Below are 23,145 nucleotides of genomic sequence, written 5' to 3'. Positions count from 1 at the left end.
AGAGAGCCTCAGTGACCTCTGCAGCACAAACTGCGAGATGTGGCTAATATCTCCAACAGCAGCTCAGAAGGAGTCAAACGCATAAAAGATCATAGCCACGGTCACCTTCACAGCCACTGGCAACGCGGTGCTTGCCCTGCACTGAGGTTTGAGTTGTGGCTGCAGCATGTGGCAGATTTCATCGATGAGCTCCTTAGTGAAGTGCAGAAGTCTCAAATATTGGTCGCCGCTGAAGTTCATTTGTGGGAATTGCACCCTGAGCGGATATAGCCTCCTGCTGAGAGCCATTCTCCCCCTCCTCCAGCAGCTCTGCGTGGCCTCTGCTCATTCTCCCAAGTCATGCTCAATCCCAAGAGGAAGATCTACTAGGCCACCAATGCTGGAAGCAACTGGTTTGTTGACAAGCTTTTAAGTCACCTAAAAAGTATTTCAGCACCAGCCAGACTGTCGACCATTGAAACTTCTAACAAGTATGGAAAAGCACCCAACACACATACAATTGCTGCAACAGCCAGAAGAAATAATCATAATATGATCTCTTTAAATAGTGCTGGTGGGGTGGGGGGAATCCAGCATGGCATTGAACGTGTGTTCAGCTATGGGAGGTTATGAGAGGGGGTAGGCTGGAGTGTTGAGCTGCAAAATTGCAGTGCTGGCATCAAATCAGCGATGCATGCTGACATCATGATCTGCTTTCAGTGGATGTTAGGGTTCATAGAAACATAGAAAATAGGTGCAGGAGTAGGCCATTCGGCCCTTCGAGCCTGCATCACCATTCAATATGATCATGGCTGATCATGCAACTTCAGTACCCCATTCCTGCTTTCTCTCCATACACCTTGATCCCTTTAGCATTAAGGGCCACATCTAACTTCCTTTTGAATATATCTAACGAACTGGACTCAACAGCTTTCTGTGGTAGAGAATTCCAAAGGTTCACAACTCTCTGAATGAAGAAGTTTCTCCTCATCTCGGTCCTAAATGGCTTAGCCCTTATCCTTAGACTGTGACTCCTGGTTCTGGACTTCCCCAACATCGGGAACATTCTTCCTGCATCTAACCTGTCCAATCCTTTCAGAATTTTCTATGTTTCTATGAGATCCCCTCTCATTCTTCTAAATTCCAGTGAATATAAGCCTAGTCGATCCAGTCTTCCTTCATATGTCAGTCCTGCCATCCCGGGAATCAGTCTGGTGAACCTTCGCTGCACTCCCTCAATAGCAAGAATGTACTTCCCCAGATTAGGAGACCAAAACTGTACACAATATTCAAGGCGTGGCCTCACCAAGGCCCTGTACAACTGCAGTAAGACCTCCCTGCTCCTATACTCACGCACGTGCTAACCCCTTTACTAATATGGTGTCTGGCGCATTTTGCATCAGAAACGTGTGCATGTGCCGCAGATACCATTTTGGAACCTTAAGGGACCACTTAGCGTCCATAGAACAGGCAGTACCAAGCCCAGTTTCACCCTCGGAGAGTCATCCTATGCAAGTTCTTCCTATCCTCTCTTCCTCACCCTGTGGACAGTTACTCAGTTCCCTTCCTTTGCTTCACTCTATCTTTGGGTAACCACCTTCCAGAAGCATTTTCCTCCTGACATATGTTGTGGGTGTAGCAAGCTGGTCCTCAAGCTCATCATTTCTCTGCTCAAGGATCACAACTCAAACTTCATGCACATGTACTCCTGGATACTTTGTAGATCTAGAGCAACCAAATTATGTCACACACATCACCAGTCGAACTTTGACAATAATGCTGAAGATTTAAAAATTGAAGAAAACAAACAAATTAAAGAAGAAATACTGTATTGAGAACATAAAACCAAATAGTGTAACACAGAAGTATTGAGATAGTTACAGTGATGAGCAGCAGACTGGGAGCAATTCTTCATCAATTTTCTGAGAATGCATTGTCACTTTTCTTCTTCCTGAATTGGGACCACAGAAGCAGAACTGCTACAGAGTGACAAAAAGATTTCCGGGGCTTCAGAGGTGGGCAAAAATCAAAAACTGTACAATACACCCAAGGCTATCAATGAGCAATGCCGCAGAACATCTACTTGTTGAAAGCAGAAGGAATGATTGAAGTGTTTCAGAAATATCCTGCTACCTGTGGTAAGAATGGGTTTTAGGATGGTCCAACTACTTCCAGGTCGGTTTGTTAGGTGATATTTACAGATATACAATGTATATCTCTTCTCTGCGGTGTTTTGATATTTGTAAATGGTAACGTGAATCCAGAGGAGGTTTGAAACATAGAAAATCGGTGTAGGAGTAGGGCCATTCGGCCCTTTGAGCCTGCACCACCATTCAATATGATCATGGCTGATCATGCAACTTCAGCACCCCATTCCTTCTTTCTCTCCATACCCCTTGATCCCTTTAGCCGCAAGGGCCACATCTAACTCCCTTTTGAATATATCTAACGAACTGGCCTCAAAAACTTTCTTGATGCTCTTTCTTCCGGAGTTTCATGGCTAGTCTTCTTATAGATGGATGCAGCTAGGACATGTTTGTTGGATGACTTACCATGTGTTATGGGATTGATTTACGAAGTGAAAAGTCACTGTAGATTCAATCCAATTTTTCAGCTGCTGGAGTCGTTGCTTTTCCAACCATTCATAGAAAAATTGCCAAAATTTGTTGGCTACCCAAAGGAAGGCACCGAATATGTTGGCCACTGGCTGCAGAAAAGGACTTGCTGCAGTTGATGCAAATACTGAAGCCTAGCTTCATATTAAATCATAATTAAGAAAATTATTGAATTGAACCAAAATACTAAGCAAGCTCTCAAAACTGTTTTCTATATGTGGTATAGCACTGTAAAGTACAAATTATCCTCTTTCACAGGAATAATGCAAATATGATGTGAGTAAAAATTCTCAAGATGACCATGTGAAGGTTATATTTAGAAAGATATGGAAAGAGAGGGCATACAAAGGATAGCAAATGAAGAAAACTCCAGGTTCCATTTTAGTTGGCTTAAACTTTGTAAAAGTGAAAATGAAATAAGCCAGTAATTGAAATTGAGAGAAGGAAGTGTTTGTGGTTAAAACTCAGTTACGGCACTTAGTTAGCCAACTGAGAAACAATCAGTTCAATGACAAATGAGTCCATCATTTAGCTTTTTATTGCTATAATAAAAGATTGAAACCTTTTATTTTGAGGCTGCAGCTAATAAAGTATCCATACATATCTCATTAAATATACTGTACATCTAATGGCTCATTTGTGTTGGAGAACTACTTCCTGAAACAGTTTTCCTGTACTTCTGTTGCTGGGACCAGCATGAGCCAAATCATTTTGCAGCCTGCAATAAGTTAGGCTTCAACTTCGCAATGCGGCTCGGATTTAAAACTGGAGGCCAAGATGAATCCTTTGGAGTTGACGCCACTTCAGCAGTATGAGTGGCAAACGCCATATTATATATAAGGAGTTAAAACTGGAAATCAGGGCTCAAAGGTTTAACATTAACATATATATACACACACACACACACAGGTAGAACGTCCGAAATCTAGAGTTCTAAAAACCGGAATTGCCCGAAAACTGGACATGGTGCACAGTGCAAGAGTTGTTGTCCGGAATCTGGAAATATTTCCCGAAAACCGGACTTTCAAGCTGTCCATACCTTTTTCCAAACATGAATCCAAAAAAATACGCAAACCAGTGCTGCCTGGCCTGGCGGTTGCTGTCGGATGTAATGCTCCAAAGTCCGGAAATTTATGAAAGTCGGCCCAAGGGTTTCCGGATTCAGGACGTCGGATCGTCTCCAAAATCTGGAAATACCCGAAACTCAGCCCAAGGGTTTCCGGATTTGGGACGTCGGAGTGTCTCCGAAATCCGGAAATGCCCGAAAATTGTCTACGAGGTTTCCGGATTCTGGACGTCGGATTTCTTCTCCGAAATCCGGAAATACCCGAAACTCGGCCCAGGGCTTTCCAGATTCGGGACGTCGGATTTTTCTGAAATCCGGAAAAACCTGAAAACTGGAATTGCCTTGGTCGGGACGTTATACCTGTAATAATAATTTTAATTATTGACCCACATGAAAATTGGGTACACTGAAAACACAACAGATAAACTACAAGATGAGAATGATAGGACTTTGTGGTATAAAATAATACTTTTTCTGTCATGTAACATAAAGTATAGATCATTTTGGATGATCCTCCCCCTCCCCCTCTCCAAAAGAGGGGAAAAGCATGTATTTGTGCAGAAACTGAAATGTTATAGATTGGCTCAGGTCATTATATATCAATGCACTTTAGATTATAAGAAAGCAGTGGGTATTAGATGAAAAATTGTTTACAGAGCTCTCGCAAAAACTCAAATGAGAAAATAAAAACAGATTTAAATTTAGCAGAATAAAATTAGCTCTTTGAAAACTGAACAAAAAAATCTTCATAATTTCTCAGGACTGAGCCAGGTTGCCTGCATTCATCGTTTTACCTGCCAGTCCCACAGAGATGAGCAACTCGCTGTCTGAGGAAAACCAAGTGTGAATGCAACTGGGCTAGGATTCTATCCCTGGGTCTTGCAGCTTATGATGCAGTACACTAGAAACTGTGCCACAGGGTTGCCCTTAGGTTTAACAGTGAGCAGTTATGCTCACTCAGAATGCATTTCTTTCATACTATTTTCTTTTAAAGTATCCCTCTGCATGAAAAGTTTGCAGGTGGTGCTTAATTTACTTGGCATTGAGCTCTGTCTTAATTTCACCATTAGACCTGTGCAAATTTATTATGAAAGGAATTACATAAATTCACAATTAAAAGGTGTTTATGGATTTAGTAGTCGATGTCTGAATGTGTAATTATTTTTCTGGTTTCTCCGATCTGTAAAAGCTTTGTGTCTAATCCCAGGAGCTGGTCCATGGTCTGAAGAACACGGGTCGCTGAAAGGGTTAAGTTATGTCTATTGAAACAGAACAGTTGTTACTGTGTAATTAATTTTTTCCAATTGCAGTGCCAAATTATAGAGCACATTGAGTGCACAATAAAGCCTATGGGGAGAATTTTTGTGAGCAATATGTACTTTCATGTCTGTAAATGTCAAATTGCTTTTATTGCAGTAAACCCAAAATGCTGTCAGCATTGTGGGTGCTTACTCAAAGCAGGACAATACTTCAAACAGATGGTAAGCTGGGTTGCAAAATAAAAATGTTGTATGCAGCACAATAACTAGTTACACATCTAACATCTAGGTGCCACATACAGCAATGATGTGAGCAATGTCACCTTTTAACAAAACACAAAAGAACTGGACTGTGTTGCAGTGTATGCCATTCTCATTTATCTGCTGTACTTTTAAAGTCAGCGTTCTACATCAAAAAGGACATTTTCTTTAGTTAGACCTTTAAATAACACCCTAAATCTATTCTACCCTTTATCAAACTTAAAAATCGTAACATTAAATAAAATGTAAAAAGGCATCAGAACATCGATCATAAAGGATTGGAAAAAAATTGAGATCTTTTTCTTTCTGGCACAAATTTGTTTAGATCAAAGTACGCTGTTATCTTCTCTTGAACTGACACACTTTACCACCTTTGTCTTGTCCCTTTGATCTAATAATTAAGTGTACTCCAGTAGCAGGTGGCACTGATGCGGTGCAAGGCAAATTGGACACATCTCTTTCTTGCCAAGCAAAAACCATTTAGCTAGCAATACCACTCCATTATTTAAAAATGACATAGAATTGGAGGAACAAAATCAGGGCACAGGTACAAAGCAGTAAGGTAAAGACTACAGCAGAGAATAAGGTAATGAATAATTTTCTCAGAACAATGATATAAATGGATTTTGAAAGAAAGTAATCAGACTGTACAATTATGTTACTCCAAAAAGACATGGTCTTAAATTTAAGCTGGAACGGAGAATGAGCTGAAATGAAATGTGAGGACTGTTAGTAAAGTACCAGGATGCTTTCATGTAACCCTACCCCTTATTTTAGAAAAACAAAACACTTTAGAGACTAGATAACACCGTCAAACAGACATGAAACAGAGTAATGGCGAGGGGAAGCTACAAAACAAATTGCTATATTAAATTTTGAGTTCAGTAATAAAAGTACACAGAAATGAGAGCTAGGTCATACTAACCACATCATTAGGAAGGCTTTGAAGATCATCAAATGGTGTTTCTAGTGTATTGTTGTCCACATTTAGTATCACTACATCTTCTAAGGCCATATTCCTCACTTTCTGTTATAGAAAGAATGAAACATTTTTGTGATTTTTGAAGGAAAAGTATCAACACACTCTAAACCTGTTAGTAAGAATATCATTTGATACCTGAATTTGTTAACAACAACTGGGCTTTACACTTGGGATTAAAGCAACTGTGAAAAAAGCTGGCCAAATTACTGTTGGCACGCTTTAGTGATACATGTAAGAGATTTCAGAAAATGCAGAATAGAATGTACACTGGTAAGCGAGTTTAGGAGAGCTTCACTGTGGGATGCAAATGTTTGAAATAAATCAAATCTACAGTACATAGTATATTTGATTGAAAGTTTGTCACAAACTATAAGCCTTAAATAGTTAATGATTTAATGTCAACAGTTCATAAAGTATTAGAAAACACAATGCAAGTAATTCATTTTTTTAAATACACGTTATTTTCTTGGCATTTCTATGTACTGCTTTCAGAACCAAACATTAAGCAGTTTCTTGCAAATAGCAATGGAAAACAATTAAATAAAGCTATGCTCAAGCTTACATTAGCTGTGCACTATGTTTCATTTAAAGTCTTCACACTGATGGATACCTATGCATCATTAGTATTACGAATGACACACTCCATGCAATCAAGAGGTCCAGAAATCCATCTTAGCAACTGCTGAACACATTGTTTATTACGTCAATAAATGTGGCTTACCAGGAATTACAGACTTAATCAGTAAGAGCTGTTTTCTCAGTGCAAACAGTGCTTTGAATTTTCAAAATGACACCAACACAGTTAAAATGCATTAACTTTTCAAACAAACTGCAGGGGGCCTTATTCAGCAGCCTATTAAACAGAAAGCAGTTAGTACTATTTGTCTTGATGATATGTCTTTTTAAATCCTCCCTCAAGATATGACTTTACCACACTGCCACTTGCTATCATTTTCTCGGGGTGGCTGAATGCAATTTCAGACAATTAAAAATATACAAAAGTGTTCTCTAAACCCTCAGAATAAGATAAGACTTCAAAATCTCAAATACCACAAAAAAAAGCTAAATGGTAATCCCTCAGACAGTTCCTCCTCCAGCTCGAATAACCTCAAATAAATAATACAACAAATGTTAAATCAGTCTTGAGTATTTGCAGTTTTTAGTACTTCAAACTTTCACCAGTATTTTGACTTTATAATGACTTAAGGGATTGCGGCGAGAATATACTTTGTTTCCTACAAGACGTAAACTTGTCTTTTTTACGTCAATATGTCAATCTGGCTGCCAGAAGCAGGAAAAGCTGATGAAATAAAATTTTATGATTTCATGCCCCAGCAGCAGACAGAAGGACTTAATGAAATCCTCTTCAGATTTACAATCTGAAGCAGCTATTCAACAGAAAGATATGGTTAGGCGAGACATGCCCTTTGACCTTTAAACTCTTTGATCCTTGCACAGCGTGTGGGCTGCAACCCCCTTCTGTGCATTTTCTACTTTCCTGCCAAACTGTTACCTAGAGTCCTCAGCAGCACTGATCCTAAGCAGGTGATTTTGGGGTATATTATCACAAACAGCTGTGACAAACTGACTGTCAAAGATCTGAAACTAACTATACGCACTTGAAGGATGCCCAAGAAGTTTTTTCCCTTTAATCCAATGAAGATCATTTTTGGTCGTGTATTTTTAAATTGAACACTTCCTGCTGGTTTTAGTATACCCTGAAGTATCATTGCTGGCTATTAATGTGAAGCAATTAAAGATTATATATTGTCCATGCAAGAGACATTCCTATATATAAACGAAGTGGGCAACTGGGATTACTCGGAATGGAAATGGAAAATCAGAACGTTTTAAAAGTATGCACTGTGAATTCTCTACCACAGAAAGTTGTTGAGGCCAGTTCGTTAGATATATTGAAAAGGGAGTGAGATGTGGCCCTTATGGCTAAAGGGATCAAGGGGTATGGAGAGAAAGCAGAAATGGAGTACTGAAGTTGCATGATCAGCCATGATCTTATTGAATGGTGGTGCAGGCTCGAAGGGCTGAATGGCCTACTCCTGCACCTATTTTCTATGTTTCTATGAAATCCAGACTTTTGAAATTCTATCTTGCATTCTTCTACTGTAAAAATAGCCCCTCTCTGTTGTTTGAGTGTATTCACTCAATATATCTCGACAGTGAAAGTTTTAGCAATTACCATGATTGCATTATCAATTAATCACTCGTCCTTCTCCCAGGCCAAAAGACCGTTTGAAGAGTTCAGTATTTCTCCTAACAGCCCAAAACCCTGGCCCAGGTATGTTGTCCTTTCCTGTCATGTATTGTTGTTTGCCAATTTTCTTCTTGCTTGCTCTCTGAGGTGTCAGTATTCCTCTCCAACCCATCTAGGCAATTGAAGCTACTCCAGGAGATCACTCTGGCCTTGAATTCCCTGCAGTTCCTACCCTCTGCAAGAGTTAATCTCCATCACAGCCAGAAACATTCACTGAAAGAGTTCAGTGAATCTGCATCCACCACATGAGAGGGCAGCTTGTTCCAGAGGTCTACTATTCTCTGTGAAAAGAACCATCTCCTGACATCTAACCTAGATCTAGCCTTATACAACTTAAATTTGTGTCCCCTGGTCCTGCCTAACTTATTTAGTTGAAATAAATGGTCAGCTGGAACACTATCTATTCCCTTCATTATCTTATAAACCTCAATAATATATTCCGCCTAAGTCTACACTGCTCTAAGGTAAAGAGTCCCAACACTTTTAACCTATCTTGATAACTAAGATGCTTTCGGCCTGAAATTAGTGTAGAGGCCCTCTTCTGCACCCTTTCCAGAGCCTCAATATCACCGACCATGTGAGGAGACTGAAACTGGGCACAGTATCCCAAGTGTGGCCTGACTAAGGTCTTGTACAAGGACAAAACAGTACGCCTCGTCTTATACTCAATTGTCCTATGGATACACCCCAGCACCCTATTTGCTCCAGCTATCGCTGCACGGCATTGCTCGTGTGCCTTTAAGGATGCATGCACTAGAATGCCCAAATCTCTTTCTATCTCCAACACCTTTAATGCCTTTCCCTGGAGGGTGTATGAATGTTGAGCATTTGCTCTGCCCACATGTACAACACTGCACTTATCTAAGTTACACATCATTTTCCAGTCATGAGCCCAGTCTCCCAACACATTAAGATCTGCCTGAATCAAACGAGCCTCTTCTACAGTTCTAGCACTCGCACAGGTCTTGGTATCATCGGCAAATGTGCAAATTGTGCCGCCAACCCCTGAATCCAGATCATCAATAAAAATAGTAAAAAGCAACGTTTCCAACACTGATCCCTGCGGGACACCACTGGTGATTGGTCTCCAAACAGATCCAAATTCATCTATAACTACACTTTCCCTGCGTCCTGCCAGCCAGTTCTGTATCCAGCACAATATATTTCCACTAATACCAGAGGCTCCAATCTTATAGAGAAGCCTCTTGTGCGGTACCTAGTCAAAAGCTTTTTGGAAATCTAAATAGACAATGTCTACTGGGCTTCCCTCATCCACCAACATGGTAACGTATTCAAAAAATATAATTAGATTTGTGAGACATGACCTCTTTTTTTTATGAAGGCATGTTGGGTTTCCGAATATGTGCCTCCCTATCCAAGTATTCACATATTCATGAGCGGGCCCCGGCCTGTGAGCACCATCAGAGCAGGCCGGGGAGTGGAAGGAGCAGTGTGGCGGCGTGCTACTCCAGGGAACAGCAGGTGCTGGAGCAGGAGAGCAAAGGCAGTGAAAAAGGACGTCACCAAGGTCCAGGTCAGTGATTGGAGCTTGGGCAGGTACAGGAGGAGCGACAAGGTAGAGGCGAAAGATTGTAGAGGGACGGGATTGGGGCCCAGGAGAGGCGTGAGTTCGGGGCCCAGAAGAGGCGAGGGATAGGGGCAGCACGGGCCAGCCCACACTGCGATATGTGTGCGCACTAGGTCCGTGCAGCAGAGCTGGTCTCCAGTCGTCTTGGTTAACCCTTGCCACTGGACCAAAACCTAGCTCTGTCAAGCCCGTGTGGTGGTTGGTGTGCAACGGTCACCACACGTTAAAAAATCCACCCTTCAAGATTTAGTTCGGGACCTGGAATTTTAGGTCCTTCACTGAAACACCTGTGAACTTTTTGACATAGAAGCAAGTCATCCTCGATTCGAGGGACTGTCCATGATGATGATTCATATATTGCATCCCTTATGATTTTTTTCAAGCATCTTCCCTCTTACTGATGTTAAACTGATGGGCATATAGTTACCCGGGTCTGCCTTGTCACCGTTTTCACTTCTCCGAGTGTTCTGGCCAACATTTACCTCCCACTGAAAACAGATTACACCTAGTTATTTATCTTATTGTTGTTTGTTGGACCTTTTTGTCTGGAAATTGGCTACAATTACAAAAGTGGCTACATTGGTTGTGAAGCACAATGAATAACCTGAGGGTGTAAAAGGATGCATATAAATGCAAACTCTTCTGTTTCCTAAGAAAGAAAGAGGAGAAAAAGAGAGAAAAAAAAGAGAAATAGAGAAAGAGAAATAAAGAGAAAGAGAAAGATAGAAGAGACAGGAAGCAAAGCAAAGAGTAGGAGTAAATGGGTACTTTTCGGAATGGCAGGCAGTGACTAGTGGGGTACCGCAGGGTTCTGTGCTGGGGCCCCAGCTGTTTACATTGTACATTAATGATTTAGACGAGGGGATTAAATGTAGTATCTCCAAATTTGCGGATGACACTAAGTTGGGTGGCAGTGTGAGCTGCGAGGAGGATGCTATGAGGCTACAGAGTGACTTGGATAGGTTAGGTGAGTGGGCAAATGCGTGGCAGATGAAGTATAATGTGGATAAATGTGAGGTTATCCACTTTGGTGGTAAAAACAGAGAGACAGACTATTATCTGAATGGTGACAGATTAGGAAAAGGGAAGGTGCAACGAGACCTGGGTGTCATGGTACATCAGTCATTGAAGGTTGGCATGCAGGTACAGCAGGCGGTTAAGAAAGCAAATGGCATGTTGGCCTTCATAGCGAGGGGATTTGAGTACAGGGGCAGGGAGGTGTTGCTACAGTTGTACAGGGCCTTGGTGAGGCCACACCTGGAGTATTGTGTACAGTTTTGGTCTCCTAACTTGAGGAAGGACATACTTGCTGTTGAGGGAGTGCAGCGAAGATTCACCAGACTGATTCCCGGGATGGTGGGACTGACCTATCAAGAAAGACTGAATCAACTGGGCTTGTATTCACTGGAGTTCAGAAGAGTGAGAGGGGACCTCATAGAAACGTTTAAAATTCTGACGGGTTTGGACAGGTTGGATGCAGGAAGAATGTTCCCAATGTTGGGGAAGTCCAGAACCAGGGGTCACAGTCTAAGGATAAGGGGTAAGCCATTTAGGACCGAGATAAGGAGAAACTTCTTCACCCAGAGAGTGGTGAACCTGTGGAATTCTCTACCACAGGAAGTAGTTGAGGCCAATTCACTAAATATATTCAAAAGGGAGTTAGATGAAGTCCTTACTACTCGGGGGATCAAGGGGTATGGCGTGAAAGCAGGAAGTGGGTACTGAAGTTTCATGTTCAGCCATGAACTCGTTGAATGGTGGTGCAGGCTAGAAGGGCTGAATGGCCTGCTCCTGCACCTATTTTCTATGTTTCTATGTTTCTATGAAAGAAAAAGAGAAAGAGAAAGTGGTAAGGAACAAATAGAGGGAGAGAAAGAAAATAAAGTATTTTACAATCAATGGATTACTTTTGAAATGCAGTCACTATTGTTATGTCAACAAACACAGCAAGATCCCACAAACAGCAAATAATTAAACAACCAACTTTGCCATGGAGTAAAACAGGAGGCAATGGATCGGCTCCCCATTTTACTCTCCCCCGATTGACTTTACCTGATTGGCCGATCCACATCCACCCGCTGACGAAGTTCAAAGTTCCGCTCCATGTTCTAATGTCCATCTGATTCAGAATTGAGAGCTAACCCTACACTCATTTCCTCATAGGCCTCCTATGGTTGACTCAGTCCTGGTCAAGACTTCACGACACTAGTTTTTATTATATTTTAAGTTGTTGTTCATTGCCTTAATCTCGTATCTGGTGTTTTATTGCTACAAACAAGCGTCTAAAATTGTTATTGTTACAGCTATGCTTTCTCTTTATTTATATTTTTGTTCAGGTTTTTTTTCTCTTATTGTAGCCATGAAATTCCATTTTTTTTTTAAGTAAATGGTAAAGATTTATTACATTTGATAAATTTAGGCCAAATTATTTTATTTATATATTTGGCAAGATGACAATATTACCTTCCTTTTTAAAAAAAACCACAAAATCTGTTGATACATTGGTCTGTGGGGAAAAAATATTGGAAATTCTTCAGCTTTTAATTATTGTATCAAATCATAAAGCTTTAGGTACCCAAGAGCTGTCATTCTGAAAGTTGCCCAACATGTAATCATATATACAAGTTACAATGAACTGACAGAATCCCAAGATTCACACATTATTATGGATTAAAAATACTCAGGACTATCCAGCCACAAAATAAGCCACAATCTAAACACTCTGCAAAATGCTATGCTGTTATAACAAGATTTTAATCTTGTTATTAATCTGGTTTTAATTTCATACACTTTAATCAAAATTTAGACCCCTTATATCAGTCCAACACAATGAGACTGAATTTGCATCCACTCCGGGTGCGTACGAAGTCGCACATCTGCCCGTAGGGGCCCCAGCAAGTTCTGGGTATAGGCACGCACTGCGTGTGCGCTGAAACCCGGAACTGACAGATCGTACAAAGCCGAAAAAAAAGGGCATTCAAGGGCGTTGAGTTCTACCAAGCGAATGCCCTTGAAATTCTTACGCCTGACAGCGTCAGAGTTTAAAAATAGAAAAATAAAATGATAAAATGTTATCACTCATTTATGCATTAAAAATCCTGTCCAATGAGGCAAGTTTATTTTTTTAGCCCCAATAACCCCCGTTAAAACAATATTTTTTTTCCAAAATATCTAAATTTTGTTTAAAATGTTTAATTTTAATTAATTTTAAATATGCAATTTTATTTATTTATTTCATGTGTTCGTGTATTTTTTTTTTTAAAGTGATCCCCATACATACTTATGGGAGTTCCTTACAAACGGAAACCCTGTATGTATGAATGAATGGAGGTGCTATTCTTTGATTGGTTGCCCAAGCCCACGTGATGCGCTCGAGATATGCGGGCCTCTACCAGCGGATAGCCGGACCGCAAATCTCCGAACCTTCCGGATCACCAGGTAAATTGGAGATTTTTTTGCAGGTCAGGGGTATCCGCCTCCGATCATAATTTCTACCCCAATATTAGCTAAGCACCAATGTTTCTATTTTATTTTGGCGAATTTCAAGACAGATATATTTATCGAACGATAATCAATTATAATTGCCTATTTGAAAACCATTTTCATTGTCAACATAGATTGTATCCTATTTACTGGATATGGAAAATTCTGCCTTGCCTATAGTTCAAGGAAATGGTAGCAGATATATACATTCCGTGTAGTAAGACATTTATCACTTAATATACTTTGGTTTAGCTGCTTACTAAAGTAAGTATACAAATATTCTGTAAAAATATGGAAACATGGAAAATAGGTGCAGGAGTAGGCCATTCGGCCCTTTGAGCCTGCACCACCATTCAATAAGATCATGGCTGATCATTCACCTCAGTACCCCTTTCCTGCTTTCTCTCCATACCCCTCGATCCCTTTAGCCATAAGGGTCACATCTAACTCCCTCTTGAATATATCCAATGAACTGGCATCAACAACTCTCTGTGGTTAGGAATTCTACAGGTTAACAACTCTCTCAGTGAAGAAGTTTCTCCTCATCTCAGTCCTAAATGGCTTACCCCTTATCCTTAAACTGTGTCCCCTGGTTCTGGACTTCCCCAACAGCGGGAACATTCTTCCTGCATCTAACCTGTCCAGTCCCGTCAGAATTTTATATGTTTCTATGAGATCCCCTCTCGTCCTTCTAAATTCTAGTGAATAAAGGCCCAGTCGAACCAGTCTCTCCTCATATGTCAGTCCAGCCATCCCGGGAATCAGTCTGGTGAACCTTCGCTGCACTCCCTCAATAGCAAGAACTTCCTTCCTCAGATTAAGAGTCCAAAACTGAACACAATATTCCAGGTGAGGCCTCACCGAGGCCCTGTACAACTGCAGTAAGACCTCCCTGCTCCTATACTCAAATCCCCTAGCTATGAAGGTCAACGAAGGCTGAATATTATCTGAATGGCAGCAGATTAGGAAAAGGGGAGGTGCAGCGAAACCTGGGCGTCATGGTTCATCAGTCCTTGAAAGTTGGCATGCAGGTACAGCAGGCGGTGAAGGCGGCAAATGGTATGTTCTGCCTTCGTGTTTTTATCCACGTTATACTGCAGCTACCATGCATTTGCCCATGCACCTAACCTGTCCAAGTCACTCTGTAGGCTCTTAGCATCTTCCTCACAGCTCACACCGCCACCTAGTTTAGCGTCATCTGCAAACTTGGAGATATTACACTCAATTCCTTCATCTAAATCATTAATGTATATTGTAAATAGCTGGGGTTCCAGCACTGAGCCCTGCGGCACCCCACTAGTCACTGCCTGTCATTCTGAAAAGGACCCGTTTATCCCGACACTCTGCTTCCTGTCTGCCAACCAGTTCTCTATCCACGTCAGTACATTACCCCCAATACCATGCGTTTTGATTTTGCACACCAATCTCTTGTGTGGAACCTTGTCAAAAGCCTTTTGAAAGTCCAAATATACCACATCCACTGGTTCTCCCTTGTCCACTCTACTAGTTATATCCTCAAAAAATTCCAGAAGATTTGTCAAGCATGACTTCCCGTTCATAAATCCATGCTGACTTGGACCGATCCTGTCACTGCTTTCCAAATGCACTGCTATTTCATCTTTAATAATTGATTCCACTCTTTTCCCCCATTACTGATGTCAGGCTAACCAGTCTATAATTACCCGCTTTCTCTCCTTCCTTTTTTAAAAAGTGGTGTTTGCATTAGCTACCCTCCAGTCCATGGGAACTGATCGAGTCGATAGACTGTTGGAAAATGATCACCAATGCATCCACTATTTCTAGGGCCACTTCCCCAAGTACTCTGGGATGCAGACTATCAGGCCCTGGGGACTTATCGGCCTTCAATCCCATCAATTTCCCTAACACAATTTCCCACCTAATAAGGATATCCTTCAGTTCCTCCTTCTCACTCAACCCTCGGTCCCCTAATACATCCGGAAGGTTATTTGTGTCTTCCTTCATGAAGACAGAACCAAAGTATTTGTTCAGCTGGTTTGCCATTTCTTTGTTCCCCATTATAAATTCACCTGAATCTGACTGCAAGGGAGCTACGTTTGTCTTCACTAATCTTTTTCTCTTCACATATCTATAGAAGCTTTTGCAGTCAGTTTTTAATGTTCCCAGCAAGCTTCCTCTCATACTCTATTTTCCCCCTTCTAATTAAACCCTAGTCTTACTCTGCTGAATTCTAAATTTCTCCCAGTCCTCAGGTTTGCTGCTTTTTATGACCAATTTATATTCCTCTTCCTTGGATTTAACACTATCCTTAATTTCCCTTGTTAGCCACGGTTGAGCCACCTTCCCCATTTTATTTTTACTCCAGACAGAGATGTACAATTGTTGAAGTTCATCCACGTGATTTTTAAATGTTTGCCATTGCCTATCCACCATCAACCCTTTAAGTATCACTCGCCAGTCTATTCTCGCCAATTCACGTCTCATACCATCGAAGTTACCTTTCCTTAAGTTCAGGACCATATTCTCTGAATTAACTGTGTCACTCTCCATCTTAATAAAGAATTCTACCATGTTATGGTCACTCTTCCCCAAGGGGCCTCGCACAACAAGATTGCTAATTAGTCCTTTCTCATTACACATCACCCAGTCTAGGATGGCCCTCCAGTTGGTTCCTCGACATATTAGTCCAGAAAACCATCCCTAATACACTCCAGGAAATCCTCCTCCACCGTACTGCTACCAGTTTGGTTAGCTCAATCTTTTTGTAGATTAAAGTCGCCCATGATAACTGCTGTACCTTTATTGCACGCATCCTTAATTTCTTGTTAATGCTGTCCCCAACCTCACTACTACTGTTTGGTGGTCTGTACACAACTCCCACTAGCGTTTTCTGCCCTTTAGTTTAAAAGTTTCAGCCACAGCATTTTTATCCATTTCATTTTTACATAACAAAAGTATTAATACTGAGTACTGGCTTTATAAAGCCCAAAAAGACACAGGTGGTAAGGCGATTCTAATACTGATTCATTGACTGACCATGATCAGATGTAGGTTGAACAAATTAGATAAAGAGAAGCCACCTTTAGAGGAAAATGTATGAAGTGTAGGGATCTGTAGAATCTTTATATGCAAAATTGCATATAAAGACAACCAATGATGGGAAAGCTAGGGCACCAGCTACCATTTCAGGATTTCTATAATAATTTTCAACAACACATCACCTATACTCTATGGGCTCAAATTTCCCCAACTTCTTTTTCTGATGCCCTCAACCGAGGTGCGCTGCTTTTGTCCACCTCCAAGCGTGCCAAAAATCTTCCTCCCAATTCTGGCCGCTCCCCATCCTCTCCTCGGTGATGGCGTAGCGTGGCCCAGTGGATTGGGGGGCAGGGCCAGGTCCCGGCACTGAAAACAGTGCCGGGACCTGTGCACTTGCGCGCTAGAGTCAGCGCGCATGTGCAGCAGCTCCTGGCAGGCCGAATCTGAGAGTACATACTGCAGGCTGTATGGGAGGGGCCCGATGCACGCCGTCCCTAGCCCTGGCTGAATAGGTTCCCTCATCAGCGGCCTGCTGCGTTCCCTAAGGTAGGACTTCTATTTTTTATTTGTTATTTACTGATTGATTGATTGCTTATTACTTTGGTCTTGGTGCTTTAGGTGCAGGGTTCCTTCTATTTTTTATTTGTTAATTAATTGCTTATTACTTTTTGTGCTTGGTGCAAATGTACTGCTTTGTTTAGTGCTTGGTGCTTTAAATGTATTTATGCTTCTTTAATGTTGTTATGAAGGTGTTTAGTGATTTGCAAGGTCCCCTTCCCCCCTCCTATCTCTGGCTGCCTGCGCTGATTTCTTAAGTCACCGCAAGGTTTTTCTGAACGTACAAGAGTGCCCACTTACGCTGGCCTAAGTTAGTTTGGAGTAACGTTTAGGTGGTTAAACTTGCTTAAATGGCCAAAACAGGTGTAAGTGGCTGGTAACGCCCCCTTTTGAAAGAAAAAACTAAACTTAAAAAAAATACCTAACTAACTCACTTACACTGGTGCAAATTAAATGGCCAGAATTGCAACTAAAAAGATGCTCCAGAAAAATCAAGTTGCTCCAAAAAAAACGGAGCCACTCCTAGGGAAATTTGGGCCCTTTGACCTTAACATAGACGACTGTTTGAATCTTGAAATGGTTTACGGTCGGAACAAATTTATGGAAAATCACTGAAGAACAAATTAAGCCATACATCACATCTAAACCTAATGCCTTAATAAAATGAAGAAGTTATTGTTATCTAAGAATCCATTTGTGAATAAACGTGATTCTGTTGAACCTGAAGCTTCACAAGATTTTCATTTAACTATTAGAATTTCATGTCCATCCAGCTTTTCCTATACATTTTTCAGGATTGTAAAAAGATGGAACCAGTCATTTAGTAATTAATTGGCTGACTAGTCTAACAATACATATTCAAAAGTTTATTTTTTTTTAATGAAAATGTACTAAATGCAAACATTACATTACTAACAGTAGATACTGAAAGTTCATACAGTAATTTTTTTTAAGCAATCTCTTAATTTAAAAAGACATATTTAGTAACCCATCGTTAAAATTTATCTTCAAAATATCTCTCATGTCCATTTTACAAAAGTATAATTGGGATGCGCAAGATAGCCCAACTGCTGGAAGACTACTAACTGAAGGGAGGTACTTGTTGAGAACATAGTTCTTAGTTGCCATTTGTCTATTCAATGGGGGACATGATATATATTTAGGATTAGAAGTGATTTTTGAAGCAAATATAGCCAGTGGTGCTGAAAACCCTTTTTCCAAGAAAATTGGATTAGTGAGAGACTGCAGTGCTGCAGGCCCCATAAGCTCCAAAAGCATTGTTGTACAACTAACCAGAATTCTACTGTTGGAGGCACTGAGAATCGCATGTGATGTATCAGGGATATATTTTCATGCACCAGTCCAAGGAGCTTTGCTGCATTATCTACACCTTGGAAAGGGGTCATTTCCAGCATCATCTATCCAAGATCTTGCCTACTGTGTTCAAGTCGATCAATAAAAAACTTCAAACAATATCAAGGCAAGGTCCTCTGTTGATAATGCAGTATCCAGATATTTGTATCTTATATTTGAATGAACAAGCAATTGACGCCAACGTCTGGCTTCCCTTGTGGATAACGGTATCTTTATCTTAGCTTGGAGAACCATGGCCACTATAGCAACAGACTGCAGCACCATAATGATTCCTGTATTCATGCGCACAATATCCCAGAACTGGCCAATCTGATTCCCTCATGCAGAAAATAAAAAATCTTGAATGGCAGATGAGAGGCCTGTCATTGCTTGAGCGGAATATTTTCTTGGACAATGCTGGAATATGCCCTGTCTTGTGGCAGCATTCATCTTTGTAAAGTGTAGAGGGTGAACATCTTGGACAGAGGTCATCCATGGCATCCACATTGTACATGGCATCCACAGTGTCCTCAACCAGGCCAAATTCCCCAGTATTGAAGCACTGACCACACTCATCAGCTTCGCTGGGCAGACCACATAGTACGCATGCCAGATACGAGACTCCCTAAGCAAATGCTTTATGCGGAGCTCCTTCATAGTAAAAGAGCCAAAGGAGGACAGCGGAAACGTTATAAGGACACCTTCAAAGCCTCCCTGGTGAAGTGCAACATCACCACTGACGCCTGAGAGATCCTGGCCGAAGACCGCCCGAGGTGGAGAAAATCCATCCGGGAGGGTGTCGAGCTCTTCAAATCTCAACGCAAAGAACATGAAGAGGCCAAGCGCAGGCAGCGGAAGGAGCGCGCAGCGAACCAGTCCTACCGACCCCTTCCCTCGACGAATGTCTGTCCCACCTGTAACAGGGTCTGTGGCTCTCGTATCGGACTGTTCAGCCATCAAAGAACTCACTTTGGGAGTGGAAGCAAGTCCTCCTCGATTCCGAGAGACTGCCTATGATGATGATGATTGTACATCAGCAGACTTAGTCTCAGAAATCTCAATGGTGTATCAAATTAGTGCTCAGCCACAATCCTGGTCCTTCACCTTTATTCATTAAATTAACAGATTTATGTTGCTCATAAGGTAATATTCCCTGATGAACCTTTCATGGTATTTCCGTTTGTAGCATCATGCCTTACAGACCAGAAATTTCTGAATTCAATCCCTAATCTGCACCGTTAGATAATCTAATAAAGAACCAGGGTCTCCACTCCTGATCATTATCAAGCAACACTTACTGGAAGGTATGTGTGGATGCTGGGTGGGGCAGGATGGAGCTGTGCTTTGACACACTCCATGGTCAATTAGCCTGCTGACACGCACCACTTGAGCTCAGAATGGCCCTGCAGCAAGGCTCTTAAGAAAGGAACTGAGAAAATTGGCAATGACGAAGTAGGTTATGGGGTTGGCATGCAAGCAGGTTGGCATGCTTCCATTTATGAGCATGGAAGCTAGATAGCACAGTGGGAAAATTAATAGCACAGAGTAGGACCCAGATAGCACTATTTCTAGTTCCGGCCTCAGGATCAGCCTTCAGTTAACCCAAAATAATAATTTCTATATTTACATGCGTGCGATCTTTGCGTGTCATCTGAAAGGGCAAGTTTACATGGAAGCAAAAATCTGGCACTGTTAGATATAATGGGGTCAATTTTCCACATTGCCGATTTTTGGCGCAGTTGTAGAGGTACATCCGATTTTTTAGTGGCCGACTGCGCCAAAAAAAAGTTACAAGTTTCGCCGGAATAAACTTTCATTTTGGAGCGGCGCAGATTGTCTGTGGATGGAGCTTAAGGTCTGCATCGAAAAACTGAGATTGCCAGGATAACGAGGGACGCACTGAAGGGCTGAGGCTGCAAAGTGAAACATAAAAGATGCAGCAATCGTAGAGCCCCGGTGCCGCCCCTATTCCAGGCTGAATGGCCCCTGCCCCCGGTGCCGACCCTATCCTGGGCCGAATGGCCCACTGCCCCTAGTGCTGCTGCTATCCCTGCTGTGGAACTCGATCTTCTGCGCCGATTTTCTTAAGTTCCCGTAAGGTTTTTCAGAACGGTGCACTGTGCCGTTTTTGAAAAAATCCTAGTTAGCCAAACTCGCTTAAATGGCACTGCAGGCAGCCGGCACCCCCAGTGACGTCAAAAAATCAGGAACTAAAAAAAAACCGTCCGTAAGTAGTTTACGATGGTGCAGAAACTTTGGCGAAACTTACAGATTTTAGTTTGTTCCAAAAAAAAAACAGCGAGCGTCAAAAAAAAGGCGCAGAATGATGGAGAAAATTGAGCCTCTTGTATCAGGAAGCAGATATATTTCTTCAAATTGTACAAATTTATAGGGGTACTTGGCACTGAAAGCACTCCATCTTCGGCTTTGTTTCTTAAAAAAGGAACAAATTTGCTTATAGGAGGCATATTTTATTCTTGTTGGTAATTTAGTTGTTGTTAAAATAAATGCAGCAGTCTGTGCTGGGAACAAATCTTCTCGTTCAAGTGGACCAATGAGTATCTTTATTTACAATCCCAGCTGTATCATTTTAGCGAAGTGCCATTTGGATGTTTAGAGGGCCAGCCACCTTATCCTGTTTTCCTGAGTCCATGTCCATACAATTGGCTTAAGAGCTGTTTTGGCAAAGGTCTGGGGGTCGGTGTGCCTGCCTGGCATGCAATGGGAACACCAAAGGACAAATGGAAAATGTTACGTACTTAAAAAAAAAAGTTTAAATAATTTTAAATAAATTGGCATTTTTTTCAGCTTTTTAAATCTTTCTATGGATAAAAACTTAAAACACCAATCTGGAGTCAAAATCATGTAGATTTAACTATTAATAGATAAGCTTAGTTATACAATAAAGACATACAGCTGGATAATCTGAACAAAAGGCACCAGAACAGTATTATTTTACTTAGCAGCAAATGGCTGATTAAGTAGCTCTTTCCTGGTTTGTGATAAAAGCAAAGGAAAACATAGCCTGCAGCTAAAAAGCATGGCTTCAGATCTATGATGTAAAAGGTACTCAATCTGCTTTATTAAAGTATGCATACAATATGGTTTTGAACTGCATTTTTAGTCAATTCTACATGTATTTATTAAGATTTTGGCAAGCATTGTTTGTTTTTATGTTCATAAAATGCCAAGAGCATAAGAGCACATGAAGATTGTTTTGCACTATAGCAGTTAAACCTGAATATTTTCTCCTGGTAAAAATAACGCTGGTAAGATGTGTGCAATAATTATGCTTTTAAATGCTAGCAGAAAAAAACCCAAGAAGAGTGCTTAATACATACATCGCAATAAATCTCTTGTATTTCTCAAACCAACCGTAAGTAAATATACTGAGGGGTAAAATGCTGAACTTTCCACTGGTTTTAATGGACCACAGAAATTTCATATTTTTAATCTTGTAGTGTATTTAATGCATCAATTCAGAAAACTGAAGACTGAATTTCAATCACAATTTTAATAGCTCCTTTTAAATACTTGCTCTGAAGGTGTCCGCTTTAAGAGAAATATTAAGAAAACATCTCACAACTTACACATAACAGACATGCTGGAAATCTCAGTGGGTCAGGCAGCATCTCGGAGAGATGACGAACCTGACGAAGGGACACAGACCTGAAACGTTAACTCTGTTTCTCGGCACAGATGCTGCCTGACCCGCTGAGATTTCCAGCATTTTCTGTTTTTATTCCAACATCCGCAGTAGTTTGCTTTTATAACTTTACACAAGCTGACTTGTGTAAATGTGAAAGATTTAAATACAGTATTTCATTAAAATCATTAGAAATAAATCATAAGCCTTTAAAGAAATATTGGAAATGTAACTTATTTTCAATGATAAAAGCATAATACGCTTACCTCCATTAAACTTGAATGCACTCCTATGAGGTAGGGCATTGGAGCACTATAAACAGGAAAAAGAATATGTTAATCATTGCAATTACCCTGTGTGTTCATAAACAGATTGATAATTAATTCCAGAAATAGAGATGATTTAAAATCATCCTAAATCATGCGAGTTACATCAGCATTCTTACTTAGTTGGTACAATTTTTTTTAAAAGACCCATTTTGAGAAGGTTATCTGCAGTTGAATGAAACAGGAATGGTTATCTTTGTTCTCTTAAAGTAGGTACAGATCTGTAGAGCTACAGCTGTCTTGATCAGAACATACACTTGCACACCCTAAGAAGAGATACCACGAAGGCACTTCATTACGTACACTGATCACTCAACAACTATTCCAGAATACAGATTACAGTTGAAGTCATTGGGGATGAAATTCGACTTCTGCCGTGGTGCTAAACGGCCAATACCGAATCGGCAGCCTGTTTCACACGCTGCCTAATGTTTTTTTAAAAGTAATTAAAGCCAATGGAGAAAATCAGGCAGGGTGTAAAATGGGCTGCCAATTCACTAGCGCCCATTGTGCGCTACCGCCAAAGTCGAATTATACCTCCATCATGTCAAAGAATATAAAATACCGCAATATTTACAGCATGTGCTGAAATTTCCAAACACATTACAGTATAGTTATTGCAAATTCAATTTTATCCATCAGAAGTCGCATTGTGATTCAGTGTTGGTTGTTTAAAACCAGTAATCTGTTCCACGACACATTACAAAATCCTCCAGAGATAAATGTACACATGCACAAA

General features: G+C 40.9%; 1 protein-coding gene across 8 annotated transcripts in view; it reads right to left on the bottom strand.

The window, feature by feature from the left end:
* Positions 1-23,145, bottom strand: part of dennd1a (DENN/MADD domain containing 1A) — a 604,632-nt gene that overhangs the window by 207,987 nt on the left and 373,500 nt on the right. For all 8 annotated transcript variants that reach the window (XM_070862693.1, XM_070862695.1, XM_070862694.1 and 5 more), the window contains exons 11-12: positions 22,347-22,392; positions 6,106-6,207 (exon numbers count right to left, since the gene is read on the bottom strand). In XM_070862693.1, coding sequence (XP_070718794.1) covers positions 6,106-6,207; positions 22,347-22,392 — 148 coding nt within the window. The remainder of the gene's footprint in view (positions 1-6,105; positions 6,208-22,346; positions 22,393-23,145) is intronic.

The sequence above is a fragment of the Pristiophorus japonicus genome, chromosome 20, assembly GCF_044704955.1.
Source record: "Pristiophorus japonicus isolate sPriJap1 chromosome 20, sPriJap1.hap1, whole genome shotgun sequence".
Taxonomy (NCBI): Eukaryota; Metazoa; Chordata; class Chondrichthyes; family Pristiophoridae; genus Pristiophorus; species Pristiophorus japonicus.
Note: the sequence above shows the minus strand (reverse complement) of the source record. Positions and strands in the feature narration are given on the sequence as shown.